The sequence below is a fragment of the Mustelus asterias genome, unplaced genomic scaffold (assembly GCF_964213995.1).
Source record: "Mustelus asterias unplaced genomic scaffold, sMusAst1.hap1.1 HAP1_SCAFFOLD_738, whole genome shotgun sequence".
In the NCBI taxonomy this organism is placed as follows: domain Eukaryota; kingdom Metazoa; phylum Chordata; class Chondrichthyes; order Carcharhiniformes; family Triakidae; genus Mustelus; species Mustelus asterias.
Window position 1 is genome coordinate 46,694 of NW_027590687.1, and position 15,893 is coordinate 62,586.

Below are 15,893 nucleotides of genomic sequence, written 5' to 3' on the forward strand. Positions count from 1 at the left end.
TGTGGAGTGGGCAATTTATGTCAGAAAATCTATATACAAAATAGATTACTCTGTGTAGACATGTCTATCATGAAAACCTCTAATTAAACTAGAGGTTTTCCACAGACTTCCAATTGAGTAGAAGAAGGAAAATAGTTAGCTTTGTGAATAAATTGGATAAAAACAGGAAAGATATTTTTCAAAGATTACTTAACCACCTCCAACAAATTGAGAGGCATTAATCTTTCTAGAGTCAGCTGGTAAATGCACAACCATTTCATGGTTTCTACTGCCTCAGGCTATTAGAAAAATGAGTGGTTGTGCTTATCAGGACCTGGTATTTCTAAATGATCCAAAGTACAAGCCCACACTGATAAAGTTTAAGATGTTCTTGGATTCAGAAATATCAAAGATCAGAATGAGGTACATAACATTAGAAGAACTAATTTCAAACAAATTAACCAAATTGATTAGGGGGGCAAGTTGTTCAACGACACTTACTAGGAGACATGGAACTCACAATATGTACCCAGGAAACTCATGATATTACACTTAATGGCTCAATGAGTCTGCCATAGGGTTGGCAGACTCAGTGCTCCCAACACCAAACCAATGAAGAGCAATCATCAACAAAACCGATAGAATATTGAAGCAAAAACACAACTTCGAGGAAATTGGAATTAAATTGTGAAGTATTTTGGTTAGACAATGCCCATTTCTGGGTGTCAAGACAAAGGAGTTGATCACTGCCTGGAAAGAGCGCAAAGGCGAACGGGAAATTGGTTTACTGCCTGAGAGGTATCAGGGATAAGAAAACGCAGGGAACCTTGGGCTCTTTCGACTTGAAAGATAGGACTTCAGTGAAATGATGAGATGTGATGTTAGACACAAAAAAGGCAATAAACAGCGTGGAAAAGGTAAAACCGGAAAATTATTATCGATGAAACGGCCAAGATAGATCAAGGAGTGGTAGGTAGGTTTTAACTAACAATGGACAAAGCGTGATCACCGCGGAATACACTATCAGAGTGGTGGAATTCAACATCTTGGATTTATTTACGGATCATGGGCTGAACTAATGAGTGAATGTAATGGTCCTTCTTGGTAGATGAATTGAGATGGGCTGAATCATCTCCTTCACCTGTAATTATCGTGTATCACTGGATAGATACCCTTTTGCTATTGGCTGGCGTCTAAATGTTCCCCTTTGAAGTTAATGGATTGGCAGCGTCTTGCAGGCAAAGTGACATTTAATAAAGAGAAAGCAAAATAATTGTTTTCCCTTCCTGGGTGGAGTGGGACATTGTTTCGATGCCGTTCTCTTCTTTGAGGGTAGACCAGCTGAACCAGAGCACCTTCCGGCTTCTCGCCAAAGCGCACAGTGGCTTCAAGCAAATAGTCTATAGTGGAACGTTTACTTTGTCTCAAAAGGCTCTTGTCTCACTTTGTGTCAAACTGTGCAACACCTCACCAATTCCACACACAACAACGTATGATGTATACAGCCCCGCGACATTCCTTATCTTCCGGACGTGAGTTTTGAGGGTGACTTCATATCAGACCGCAGAATTTGAAGACAATACTTAGGTGTGCCTGTTGGTTACATTCTGAAAATGTCATTGATCCATATTGAGGTGATTAAAGGCAGAATGTGTCAGGTGGCTTGACTGTTGCAAGAACTGGGATAGGAGTGCTCACCTGTGCTTCTCCCCGCCAAGAAGCAAGCTGAATATAAAGCAACATAAGAGCAAAACACTGCAAATCTGAAATATACAAAAAAGAAGCTGCTGGCAATACTCAGATCAGGTGGCATCAATAAAGATGGAAATGGTTAACTTTTTAAATGGTTAACCTTTCGTCAGAACTTGGAAAAGTTTGGACGGATTTTTAGCAAGTGTAGAATCAGGGGAAGGTGGAGGGAGGGGAAGGAGAAGGGGGTGTTGAAGAGTGGAAGGTAGATGAGATGATGGTGCAAAGAAAAAAGAGATAAAACTGGGACAAATTCTGATGAAAGGTCATATCTCTGGAATGTTAACTCTTTCTCTACCTATCATGCATTAAATTGATCTTTCTCTACACCCTAGCTATGACTATAACACTACATTCTGCACTCTCTCCTTTCCTTCCCTATGTATGGTATGCGTTGTCTGCGTAGCGCACAAGAAACAGTACTTTTCACTGTGTACTAATACATGCGACAATAATAAATCAAATCAAATGAAATCAAATCTCTCTCCACAGATGCTGCCAAACCTGCTGAGCATCTCTCCAACATTTTCTGTTTTATTTCCGATTTCCAGCATCCACAACACTTGGTTTTTGTAAAGAAACAAAAGATGGGTCCGGAGGAGGCGTAACTAAGAATAAAAGGGATTATTAGCATGAATCGGACAACGAGTAATCATCTTTACAGTTTAAATAATAAGCCCACAGTTGAAGTGTGCCTTTATCTTTGTTGATTTTGCATAGACCTCTGGAATAAAGACAACATTAAATAATTGTGTGAATATATTTCACTAGGTCCTTTTGGGAGATAAGTACTCTCATTTTCTCTGAAATAAGCATGGTATCCTCCCACCTTGATACTTTCCCAGGGCACGTCTGTCAAAATGAGTATCTGGGAGAAAACTAGTTACCCAAGAAGATATCTTTCTACTGACTGGAGTTACTGGTCACAAACTGGTTTAGAAATAGGAAGGCAGAAACAATTCTTGTCTGGTGTGGTCTATCATTCCACAGGAAGCCGAGTCATTGGATGGAGGAAATAAGCAGAATAAGATGCAAATTCCAAGTTTATTGAATTCACAAGATATGATAAGGGAAAGAGTAATGGTTTTTAACTTTTAGAATTAAGGCTGGATTAAGGGAGCAGGAACAGGGAGAACCAGTGGATGTGGTTTATTTAGACTTTCAGAAGGCTTTCAACAAGGTCTCACAGGGCAGATTACTATGTAAAGTTAAAACGTATGGGATTGCAGGCAATGTCCTGAGATGGATAGAGAGCTGGTTGGCAGACAAGAAGCAAAGAAGTGGAATAAATGGGTGTTTTTTTGATTGGCAGTCAGTGACTAGTGGAGTTCCACAGGTATCTGTACTAGGACACCAACAGTTCACATTATATATATATATATATAATATGGATGAAGAAATTAAATGTATTATCTCCAGATTTGCAGATGATACCAAGTTGGATGGGAGGGTGAGCTATGAATAGGATGCAGAGATGTTTCAGCATGATTTAGACTGGCTGAGTGAGTGGGTATATGCATGGCAGATGCAGTATAATGTGGATAAATGTGAGGTTATCCACTTTGGCAGCAAAAATAGGAAGACATATCATTATTTGAATGTGTGTACATTGACAGAGATGGATACTCAGAGAGACCTCGGTGTCCCTGTGCATCAGTCGCTGAAAGTAAGTGCACAGGTAAAGCAGGCAGTAAAGAAGGCAAATGGTATGTGAGTGTAGGCATAGGGATGTTTCCCTGCAATTATATAGGGTGTTGGTGAGTCCATACCTGGTGTATTGTGTGCAGTTTCGGTGTCCTTATCTGCGGAAGGAATATCTTGCTATAGAGGCAGTACAGCAAAGGTTTACCAGGCTGATTCCTGGGATGGCAGGTGTGTCATATGAGAAGAGGCTAAATCAGTTATGATTATATTCTTTGGAGTTGAGAAGAGTGAGAGGAAATCACATAATAACGTATAAAATTCTAACAGGGTTAAACAGGGTAGATTCTGAAAGAATGTTCCCAATGGTGGGGGAGTCCATGGGTCATAGTTTGAGGATAAGGGATAAACCTTTTAGGACTGAGATGTGGAGAAATTTCTTCATCCAGAGAGTGGTGAATGTGTGGAATTCACTACCACAGAAAGTAGCTGAGGCCAAAATGGGAAGGCGGGATCAGGATATCATCATGATTTGATGATCAGCCATGATCATAATGAATGGCAGAGCAGGCTCCAAGGGCTTCTATTTTCTATGGTTTAATGTATGAAGGTGTCATCCTGATATTCCAAGTTTCAAGACTGACCTTATCTACAGGATGTGTATTTGCAACTATATTTAAGGAAATAAATTGTTCACGCAGGAACCCTACTATCCCGTCCGCCAGGTCCAACAACGGAAATTTCCGTCGACCTCGGGCGGGAATTTCCGGTCTCGCCCGAGCGAGGCCGTAAAATCCCGCCCCACTCAGAAATCTCTTTGTTCGAACCCCTACCCGTTAGTGCATGAGCAAAGATTTTAAACGTAAATATTCGAACTAGGCGTTATTTTAAAAAAAATGATGATTGAATATTGGCCACTAACATGTTGTATAACTTGTCTTATCAGAAGGAATGCTTCTCCACACCATCCACTAATTATATTTCCAGTGCATTTACGATTGATTATAGGCTAACTTCTCTAACACAGAAAAGTCTGTATTTACCGCATGCTGTCCAATCGGAAATCGGTTCCCCTCTAAGGAACTCATCCGGTGTTATGCCGTTTAACTATCAACATGATATTTGGTCTCATGCATTTTCTTAAACCACATAACGTACACCGAATTACGTAGGAGTTTAATTAATATGCTAATTGTTGTTTTTGGACAAATATCCTCAAGGAAAATATTATCCTACAAAGCTGCTCCAAGTTGTACCGAAATACATTCCTCCGAATATCTTTATCAATTCCGAAAAGAGACTTTCTCTCTAATTAATTGGCTAGATAGAGCCAGAGAGGACATGGTGCATCAACTTTATACAATTTAAGATTGCTTCCTAAATGTCCTGGGCTTCAAAGGACACAAACATTTCACAACTGCCTTCATCCTCTCATTGGTCAATATATCTGAACAACAGTTCATTGCACTCACCTAATAGCAAAACACGTTAACAATATGGATAATTATTAAATCGCTTTTTCAGATCTTGTCGAGTATGCGACCATTAATTGACACAATTGTATTACAAAGGGATTCCGATCGGTTCTTCTTTAGAACGATCTTCTCTGCCTCCCTCCTCCCCCCCCCCCCGCCCTTCCATGAATTGCTGAGCCCAGCTTGAGTCTTTGCTCTGTGTCTATGTGAGTCGATATATAACAGGACAGTGTGGGAGCCATCTAAGTAACCTCGATGTCTCCTGTTGAGAGAGGAAGATTTACTCAGATTTCTGCACCTGATTCTGATACAGTGACTCCTGCTGGAAGTATCTGAACATCTGTTGGGGAAGAGGGTTGAACGTGGCTGTGGTGTTCCTCATGAGCAAAGAACCCCTTGACTTTGTCTAAAGCAACGTATTAAGAATGGCTGTGTGCAAGATCCTGGAGGATGGCTAACACTAATGAAATCATATTCCAGTAATTGATGACAGAAACAGTTGTTGCTAACCTTGTTTCATTTAACTCCCAATCCATACAATATCTGATTATTTGTAAAAGTAAAACTCCCGAACTCAAGAAAAGCAGAGATCCTACCAATCCATAACTGTTCTATCTATGTGTTTGAAGGAAGTTTTTAAAAATCAATTTTAAAATGCTGTGCAGTTTCTGAAATGATGCATAAATCGAATCAAAAGTAATTGTTGTGAGACTGCGTGTCATGTTTAAGAACCTCTGTAAGGACAGCAGGTTAGAATCGAACAGCATATCCTCAGTCGACTCTACTTTAGCAGCCCGTTTCCATCAATTACTGTATGCATTGTCACTGGTTATTGGAGCTAAAACATCACCTCAAGAAGGGGCGGAATGAACGTACGTATAGTTCAAAGACACAAAAATCAAGCGAGCGGGTGATTGGAAAACAAAAGTAATACAGACAAAGGCAGTGATTGTGAAAAGTAAAAATGGTTAACTTGAAAATAAGTAGAGGAACAAGTAAGTTTTAAGTATTTAATTTTACTAGTGTCACAAGTAGGCTTACAGTAACACTGCAATAAAGTTACTGTGAAAATATTTTAGTTCCCACACTCTGGCACCTGTTCGGGTACACTGAGGGAGAATTTTGCATGGCCAATGCACCTAACCAGCATGCCTTTCGGACTGTGGGAGGAAACCCACACAAGGAGAATATGCAGACTCTGCACGGACAGTGACCCAAGCCAAGAATTGAACCTGGGTCCCTGGCGTTGTGAGGCAGCAGTGCTAGCCACAGTGCCACTGTGCTGCCCTTAACAAAATAAGGTTTGAGTGGGGACAGGAAGGGTGGGGTGGGATGAGGTGGGATAGGTGAGGCGGGGGAAATCCAGACTTTGCTCAACTGAAGATAAAATGGGAGCACGAGATAGATGGCAAAAACAGTGATAAAGACAGGGAGGACCAAAATAATACTGGTGTGCATTAGAGAAGCTGTGAGTGTGAGTACAGGAGTGCGAGAAAGGGTGGACAAGGTTTATCATTGTTAACCTGAACTTTTTTTCAATTCATTCATGGGACATGGGCATCACAGGCTGACCAGCATTTATTGTCCAGCCCTAGTTGCCCTTGAGAAAGTGGTGGTGAGCTGCCTTCTTGAATTGCTGCAGTCCATGTGCTGTGGGTTGACCCACAATGCCGTTAGGGAGGGAATTCAAAGACTTTGACCCAGTGACTGTGAAGGAACGGCAATATATTTCCAAGTCAGAACATTGAGTGGCTTGGAGGGGAACTTGCAGGTGGTTGTGTTCCCCTGTATCTGCTGCCCTGGTCCTTCTAGATGGAAGTGGTCATGGGTTTGAAAGGTGCTGTCTAAGGATCTTTGGTGAATTGCTGCAATGCATCTTGTAGATAGTTCACACTGCTGCTACTGAGCATTAGTGGTGGAGGGATTGAATGTTTGTAGATGGGGTGCCAATCAAGTGGGTTGCTTTGTCCTGGGTGGTGAAAAGCTTCTTGAGTGTTGTTGGAGCTGCACTCATCCAGGCAAGTGGGGAATATTCCATCACACTCCTGACTTGTGTCTTGTAGGTGGTGGATAGGCTTTGGGGAGTCAGGAGGTGAGTTACTCGCCGCAGTATTCCTAGCCTCTGACCCCAAAACAGCTTTGGGGAGTGTATCAAGAGAGATTTTGCACGAAGTGTGAGCTGACAGCAGGGGTAGATGCATTTAAAGAACTGTATATCACAAATGTTAGATTATATATTCAGCTCAATAATTTTGATCAAACCTTTCAACAGGTTACTTGATAATAAACAAAAGAGAATTCGGGGAGTGGGTCTGTGAGGTTCTTGAACAGTTTGGCCTAAGAAGTGAAGAGGTATTGTAGGTTTTAGTGGGCTTTAAAGTGGGAAAATCCCCATGTCTATCCCAGGCTGCTGTGGGAGGCAAGGGAAGAAGTTACAAGGGCTCTGATTTTTTAATTCCACTCTGGCCGCAGGGGAGGTGCCAGTGAACTGGAGGAGAGCTAATGAGGTTTTAGTTTTAAAGAAGAGTCTCACATCAGTGGTTGGGAAACTATTGGAGAAAGTTTTGAAGGATAGAATTAATCTCCACTTGGAGAGGTAAGGTTTGATCAGAGATAGATAGCATGGCTTTGTCAGAGGGAGGTCATGCCAAACAAATTTGATGGAATTTTTTGAGGAGGTGATTAGGGTGTAGATGAGAATAGTGCAGTTGATGTAGTTTATATTGATTGTAGCAAAGCCTTTGACAAGGTCCCACATGGGAGACTGATAACAAGTGTAAAAGCACATGGGATCCAGGGTAACTTGGCAAGTTGGATCCAAAACTGGCTTAGTGGTAGGAGACAGGTGATGGTGGTAGAAGGCTGTTTATGTGACTGGGGTGAATGTCCCAGTGGCGTTCCCAGGGATCAGTGCTAGATCCCTTATTGTTCATGATATATACATGAACAATATAGATGAGAGTAAGTTAGTTTGTGGATGACACAAAGATTGGCGGGGTGGTTAATAGTGAGGAAGAAGATCTTAGGTTGCAGGAATATATAGATGGGTTGGTCAGATGGGCAGATCAGTAGAAGATGGGATTTAACTCTGAAAATTACGAGGTAATGCACTTTATATGGAGTAACAAGGCAAGGGAATACTCAATGAATGGTAAGACACTCAGAAATTCAGAGGAACAGAGGGATCTTGAGGTGCCTGTTCACAGATCCTGAAGGTGCCTGAAGGTGGCTGGACAGGTTAATAGGGTAGTTAAGATCATATGGGTCATATGGGACACTTGCTTTCATCAGTCATGGCATAGATTATGAGTAAGAAGTTTAACAACACCAGGTTAAAGTCCAACAGGTTTATGTGGACTTTAACCTGATGTTGTTAAACTTCTTACTGTGTTTACCCCAGTCCAACACCGGCATCTCCACATCATAGATTACGAGAGCAGGGAGATTATATGGAGCTGTACCAAACTTTGGTTGGGTCACGTTCCCTTTAAGTTGAAGGGTCAATAAGGAGGGGGCATAATTTTAAGGTGAGGGACAGGAGATTTAGAGGGGATCTGAGGAAACATCTTTTCACCCAGAAGGCGGTGGCGACTGGAATAAACTGCCTGAGAAGATAGTAGAGGCGGGAAATGTCACAACCTTTAACAAGTACGTCAGTGATCACTTGGGATGTCATAACTTTCAAGGCAATGGGCCAAATGCTGGAACGTGAAATTAGTGTAGATTTAGTGCAGATGCAGACTCGGTGGGCCGAAGGGCCTCTTCTATACTGTATGACACTATGACACAATGACTATGCGAGCAGTCAGTAAAATTGGAAAATCCGTAATACCTCTCTCTGCCGCGTCCACGTTGTCTGAGGGCTGTTAAATCTTGTCTCATGCCGTGTTCGTACTTTGTGGCAAGACATGGAGGGTGGTCCCAAGACATGCTTCAGCCGGTACGGACAGTGAACCCGCACTGAAATTTATGTACCTCAATGCCTGTGGTCACTGACCTGGTTATAAAAATCGCAGACGAGGTAGAGGAAGAGATTGGTGAAGCAGGTACATGTACTTGAGTGCCAGCTGTCCCAGAACGCCGCATACCCAGCTCAAAGTTGGTTTGTGAGGAAAACGTCATCTAGCCAACTGCGCTAACGAACTAACCCATCTTAATCCATAACCTAGAAGACATCAAATAAAGTATTGGCGCACTAGTTTCATTCGCATTTCTAGCCCCACAGAATATTTTGTAACTAAAATGTGTATGTTTGTAAATAATATGCTTAATATGCAAAATGCAATCTCTAGGAAACCCAATTTTGAAAACTGATCTTCGGGGAGGGAACTAGTGGTCAGCCCATTTAATCTTTAACTTTAACAGAATGAAAGAGCATTCCTCAGATTAGGTAACTCTTGCCTTAAAAAATCATAACCCAGTCTGCGATATTTCTGACGACATCTAGGGCAACAGTTGCTTGGGTACATGTACCAATTGAAACACTCTCCTTGCAGCCAAGGTTGAGCTGGGTCTAAGGCGATCAGGGGCAACTGGTACTCGGGTACATGTCCCACCTCAACTAGTCCCTCCCCTTACCCCTGGGGTATTTATCAGGGGAGCCATGACGACAGGTACATAAATCTCCTCAACTAATCTATTCTGTCACCGAATCTGGTACATGTTTAAGGGGAGCTGAGGTTTCATTTTGGTAGGACTAATTTAAATGTGGATTACAGGGTCAAAGGTAGGGTTCTGAAGACTGTGGAGAAACAGAGAGATCTTGGGGTCCATATCCACAGATCTCTAAAGGTTGTCACTCAAGTGGATAGAGCTGTGAAGAAGGCCTATAGTGTGTTAACTTTTATTAACAGGGGGTTGGAGTTTAAGAGCCGTGGGGTTATGCTGCAACTGTACAGGACCTTGGTGAGACCACATTTGGAATATTGTGTGCAGTTCTGGTCACCTCACTATAAGAAGGATGTGGAAGCGCTGGAAAGAGTGCAGAGGAGATTTACCAGGATGCTGCCTGGTTTGGAGGGTAGGTCTTATGAGGAAAAGTTGAGGGAGCTAGGGCTGTTCTCTCTGGAGCGGAGGAGGCTGAGGGGAGACTTAATCGAGGTTTATAAAATGATGAAGGGGATAGATAGAGTGAACGTTCAAAGACTATTTCCTCGGGTGGATGGAGCTATTACAAGGGGGCATAACTATAGGGTTCATGGTGGGAGATATAGGAAGGATATCAGAGGTAGGTTCTTTATGCAGAGAGTGGTTGGGGTGTGGAATGGACTGCCTGCAGTGATAGTAGAGTCAGACACTTTAGGAACATTTAAGCGGTTATTGGATAGGCACATGGAGCACACCAGGATGATAGGGAGTGGGATAGCTTGATCTTGGTTTCAGATAAAGCTCGGCACAACATCGTGGGCCGAAGGGCCTGTTCTGTGCTGTACTGTTCTATGTTCTATGTTCTAAATGTACCTTCTTTAACTAACCTCTTTCCCAACCAATTCTGAGAAAATGTAAGCGGGCACCTGATATTTGGGGTAAAAGGAGACGCATCAAAAGAACCATAGATAAATGCAAAACTTCCAACCCCTGCTGTGAATTTACTGATTACCGTCACCGCACTAATCAATTCATTGCTTCAAACGCTAGGATCTGCACCATGGTAATCCAATAAGGTATATAATCAGACTGTACTGTGAAATGATATGCAGCGCTGTAGAAAGTTAAAATACAGCCCATTCTTTACGAAAGAAAATAACTTGTCAGTCATGATTTTTTTACAAAGATCCAGGATTGTTTGTCCTGAACACTCTCGCCGTGTTTACTCTCTTTAGTCAGCCTCTTAATGTTCTTCAGTGATGTCGTGATGTGCTCCACTTCACTTCCGAGATGTTTTGTTTGGAGACGCTTCCCTAAAATCACAAAGTGCTGGAGGTATACTTTCTCGCAGACTCAATAACGTATTCAACTTCATAATAACACCCAGAATAAAGCACTTTATAAAAGTGAGTGAGACTAAGTGACGTCCTTAAGCCTCATTTATTCTCTTGCACCTCTTTTACACTTACCCATAACCACACACACCCTTAACCACACACACCCAAAATAACTTCTTGTGTTCAATTGTCCTCATCGTGTACCTCCAACAGTCTAAACCCTGCAAAGATTATTCCCAGTCAATGTGCTTTTTGCATTGCGGCGTTACAAGCTGAATCCAAGTTGCAGGCTTTTTCATTCGCATTTATAGACTGTTTCACAGCAACTGTCCAGTGACGCGTAAATTTCACATCCGTTGTATTGTAGATTGCAATATCCTTAGGTCAAGCCCTTCATAGAAAATATAATAATAACAACGATGCTAACTGCAAGCTGTTTCGCCTACTCGGGTCAATATGAGAAAAAAAGTGCGTGCCTCTAAAAGTACAAACAGCCGCTCTCCCACTCCAGTGTGTGCTCCTCACAATAATATTCAGCATTATAATTTCAACACCTTCCTCCAATTTAAATGTTACTGGAATAAAAAAGGGGCATGTTTTTAAAATCCTGCCTGTTATTAGGATGCTGATGAAATGGATCAAATGATTGCAAAACTATCCGAGGAATACGAGATTTTTCTCATCCAGGTATAATATTTTTCCAGCCTTGGCCAAAACAAAAGCAGCCTAACCTCACTGTTCTCTCGGGTATTGGCAAGCCGAGTCTTAAAAAGTCAGAGGCGAAACAGTGTCAGCGAGCATTGTTTAGTGAACATATACAAAGCGGGGTCTTAAAGCTTCACCCGTGAGAAGGGCAGAAAAATGTATTTAATCCTTCGGCATCGACTGTTCCTGCACACAGTCCAAGGGCAATATTTTAGCTTGAAGTAATATGGTTATATTTACAGTAATCTTGGTCACCCTTGTTAATGTACCATATCTATTTTCTGAGGACTCTGCTTAAAAGATGTGCAGGGCGATATGGGAATAACAGTCATGCTGGTGTTGGTACGCGGTAGGGTCCTGTTGGTGGATCAGATTATGCGGAGCAATTTACTTTCCAGCTTGAATGGGCTGTTGCGTCGAACTCAGGAGAACGGCGCATTTGACACTGGACGATTCCTTACAACACAAGTTGCACTTTTAACACACTTAGCCCTGTGGTTTGAATAGATGGTCATGTAATGACTTTTAAGAAAAAAAATGCATATTCTGGTCGGTGGAGAAGGTAATATGTTAATCTATAATGCGCCTCCTCAACTAATTCGCCCTGAAGAAGCTGTTTAAGGCTGGCTGGCTGAAGTTTCAGCGGCTAACAGCATTTTGTGTAACCGCTGACTCAGCAGAGAGAAGTCTGACTCGGCCACACCATTTCACGTCCCTCCTCCTGTATCTTTTGATTTTCCATGTAACTCACCCATGATGTCAATTTCTTCTGCTGCTGGTGACGCACAGAAGGAAAACCCCGCCCTGGAGTTTGTGCCTTACGCTGCATTTCAGGACCACGGACAGTGCAGGAACAACAAAGACACAACGTGGCTTCTTCGCCATGAGGCTGCTGTTTATTATTAGACTAAGTTGCTTTATCACAACGATGACTCCAGATAACCAACGCCATTTTGGGACAACAATTTCATCTTGCATGAATCATGACTCCTTTAATGCACCATCAAACACACAAAAAGATCCCTATTTACAACAGATGCTTTTCTCCAAGCTCCCATTGTCTAATCCTAACAGGTGCGATTAGTTGGCCAAATAATGTCACGCTTGAATCGAGATTATACTTAAATTGGGATAACATGGATTTAATTATCCATTATGTAACAGGATCTTGAGGGGATTTACTTCCCCACAAAGGAAAATATCAAACTTTTAAAATATTTTGTAGTTTTAGATTAAGTTGACTACACAATCCCTTTCCCGTGCGGTTAAATGGAACAAGGGACTTTGGACACGGGATTGAATGTAGCAATGGGAATGGGCTGGTAGTACACTGAAGCTAGATTGTGAGTACGGCACGGTGGCACAATGGTTAGCACTGCTGACTTACAGCACCAGGAACCCGAGTTCGATTCCGGCCTGGGGTCACTATCTGCATGGAGTTTGCACATTCTCTCCGTTATCTGTGCGGGTTTCCTCCAACGGTGTACGGGTAACCCTAGTGTCAGGGGGATCAGCAGGGTAAATATGAGGGGCCTGGGTGGGATTGTGGTCGGTGCAGACTCGATGGGCCGAATGGCCTCCCTCTGCCCTGTAGGGATTCTACGACTCTGTGTGGAATATCTTCGGGACCATTCCCGAGAATTCTTCAACCACTCCAGGATGTTTCTCTTGTTTTACTTGCTGGATTCTTTTCTATACTTTCACAGCGCTAACTTCACCAGGTTATTCGGGCGTGTGAGCCAAATCTGGGTTGCAGCAATTCCCTGTAGTTATACTCCATTTAATGAGGTAAACATTTGTATAGCGCCGCTCTGGGGCTCCGTTTCACTGCTGTACCCATCCGTGTTTGTCTTTCAGTCGAAATGACATGCCAGGGAATAAAAAGCACATAGTTGGAGAAATCATGCGGTAGATTGGTGCAGCTACGGAGAATCACCATGTACTTGCATTCAGGGCGCTTTAATAGCGCAGGGACGGGGACGTCCGTTTGTACCCGGTAATCAGGACCAGTGGTCATTGTAACAAACTATCTGTCCTGGTTGGCCACACATTTATAAAGAAAAATATACTTTAGGACAAGTATAGCCCCAAACAATCAAAGTAGAAGTGATACAACACAGAGCACACATCAAAACACACACAACATAAAATGCAAAACAAACAAACATCTATTATTATCGTGTTAAATGTCAAGCTACCCTAGGCACCTAATCCAGGCAGCCCCTGCGGGGATCGATGTGAAATCAGGAATGGGTGGTGGGAGAAGGGAAGGTTATAGAAGTTTATGCACAGCACGGTTTGATATCTTTGTAAGAAAGTTCCCGCTGATGACCTTCCGCTTGGCTTGTCCCCGCCCTCTCTCCTTCAGACTCACCCGACTTAATTCCTCCCCCCCCCCCTTCCTTTAACAGGTTGTTTCATTCCCGCCTTTCATAGTACAAATATGGAGATGACATCAGCTTGCTGGCTGGGAGCGGCACTTTCTTATAAAAACCATCTGGAGATACCTGCCCTGTAAATTAATAAATAAACAGGAACACCCAGATGTGAGATGGCTGGGATCCCACTGGGTGCAGTTAGAAAGGGCAGAGAGGACCCAGGGGAGGCAAAGCTCTCCAGCAATCACACCCAACCCAACTTGGTGGCTATCCCACCCAGATCTCTCCGGAATCCACCAAACCCACTCAGTCCAACCCCGTCAGCATCTCTCCGCTGTCAGCAGCGGGTTTTGACGCAGATTACACAGCTTTTGGGCACCCGATCGCACCCTCTGTGAACGGATCGCTCAGCGAAAAGCATTATTCCCCCCACCCAGAGCGTGCTGTTTTCATGGCCCTGCGCACTGGGACCACTTGGTTTGGTCAGGTCTTGCGCAGAGTTAGGTTGCAGGGATCCTGGTCCCGGCGATCCAGCAGCTTGCTTTGCCTGTCCGCCTCCGACAAAGCCATCGACGAGGACCAGTACGTCTCGGATAACTTGAGCAGCCGCTGCCGGGATCCTGGCTGCTGCACCCGGGCTTTCTCTGTGGACCTCGGCCGTTTGGAGAATAGGAGGGAGAGCGGACATGAGCCGCTCACAAGCCGCTTTTTGGAGGCCATGAAGCGGCAGAACGTGCGAACTCTATCCTTGATCATCTGCACGTTCACGTACCTGCTGGTGGGAGCCGCTGTTTTCGATGCCCTCGAGTCCGAGTTTGAAATGGAACAGGGTGGAAAGCTCAAGGAGCAGCAGATCGGGCTCAAGGGCAAGTATAACATCAGCGATGAAGACTACAAGCAACTGGAGGTGATCATCATGCAAGCGGAGCCCCATAGAGCTGGAGTTCAGTGGAAATTCGCCGGCTCTTTTTATTTTGCTATTACAGTGATCACAACTATAGGTAAGGTTCTGCTTTGTGATTCCACTTTGAACACACACACACACACACACACACACAGCTGTTTCGGTGCTGACCTTAGTGCTGAAAGAACAGCGACAAAGCCAGAAACGTTTGCTGGGCTAGTCACTTTCCACATTAGCGAGATAAGTCTGAAAGCGGGAAATGAGGCTTTTGTTTACTTCATGTTTGGCAGATACACAAATCTGGCAATGGAACCGATTTATAAACGCGATCATTCTTCTAAGTCTGAACTCCAAGTCTAGTTTAAACCCTTTCTCTGGGCAACAGTGCACCAAATACGGTTACAAAGGGAACTCATTGTGCGTTTTGTACAGATACATTGCTGCCCGTGAGTACAGTTCCACGGGCTGAAACTGCTGGACAGACTCACTACTTCAGTTGTGTAGCCAGACACCCTGGCTCTCATCATGACTTGCAACTTCTCGGCTACTGTACGTGGTCTGTTTGAAATAGGATCAAGTCTATTTGTTTTGTCATTGTAATGTTTAAACCTATTGAGAACACGGGCACCGTCGTGGTTTTGAAAGAAAATGAACAGGGATGGTTTCCTTGTGATGTCCAGGAAATCCTGACCGCATCGCAACTGCACACGCGACTGTTTCAGTCTTTTCACTGAACTTATGTCCTGTTGCATGCGAAGTACTTAAACACCTGGCAGAACGTACAGCCACAGCGGTCATGTTGCCTACCGAATAGGATTTGCAAGAGTATGTGGAAAGTGGAAAGGGGAGGCGATGGCGGTGAGGGGTGTGGGGAGGGGGGGGGGGGAGAGGCGGATGAGGGAGAAGGTGGGGAGCTTCTCTAAAGCTTGTTCCACTCACAGTGGGACGTGTTGCTTCGTAAAGTCCGAAATAACCAGGAGGAGTGAATTTGAAGCGCTTTCAAGAAAGCCGCAATATGGACAAATTACAATAAAACTGCTTCCCATGTGTGTGTGTGCAGTGCAGCAAGCGCGAAATATGACGTGCTGTGTAAGAACAGGGAGATATAAAGATATGGGATTCAATGAGGTGCGCAACA

General features: G+C 43.5%; 1 protein-coding gene across 1 annotated transcript in view; it reads left to right on the forward strand.

Annotated features, from left to right (window-relative positions):
- Positions 1-14,230: 14,230 nt before the first annotated feature.
- The window catches only part of kcnk9 (potassium channel, subfamily K, member 9), a 54,771-nt gene continuing 53,108 nt past the window's right edge, over positions 14,231-15,893 (forward strand). The window contains exon 1 of the mRNA XM_078205412.1: positions 14,231-14,852. Within this exon, the coding sequence (XP_078061538.1) occupies positions 14,303-14,852 (550 nt within the window). The 5' untranslated portion in view covers positions 14,231-14,302. The remainder of the gene's footprint in view (positions 14,853-15,893) is intronic.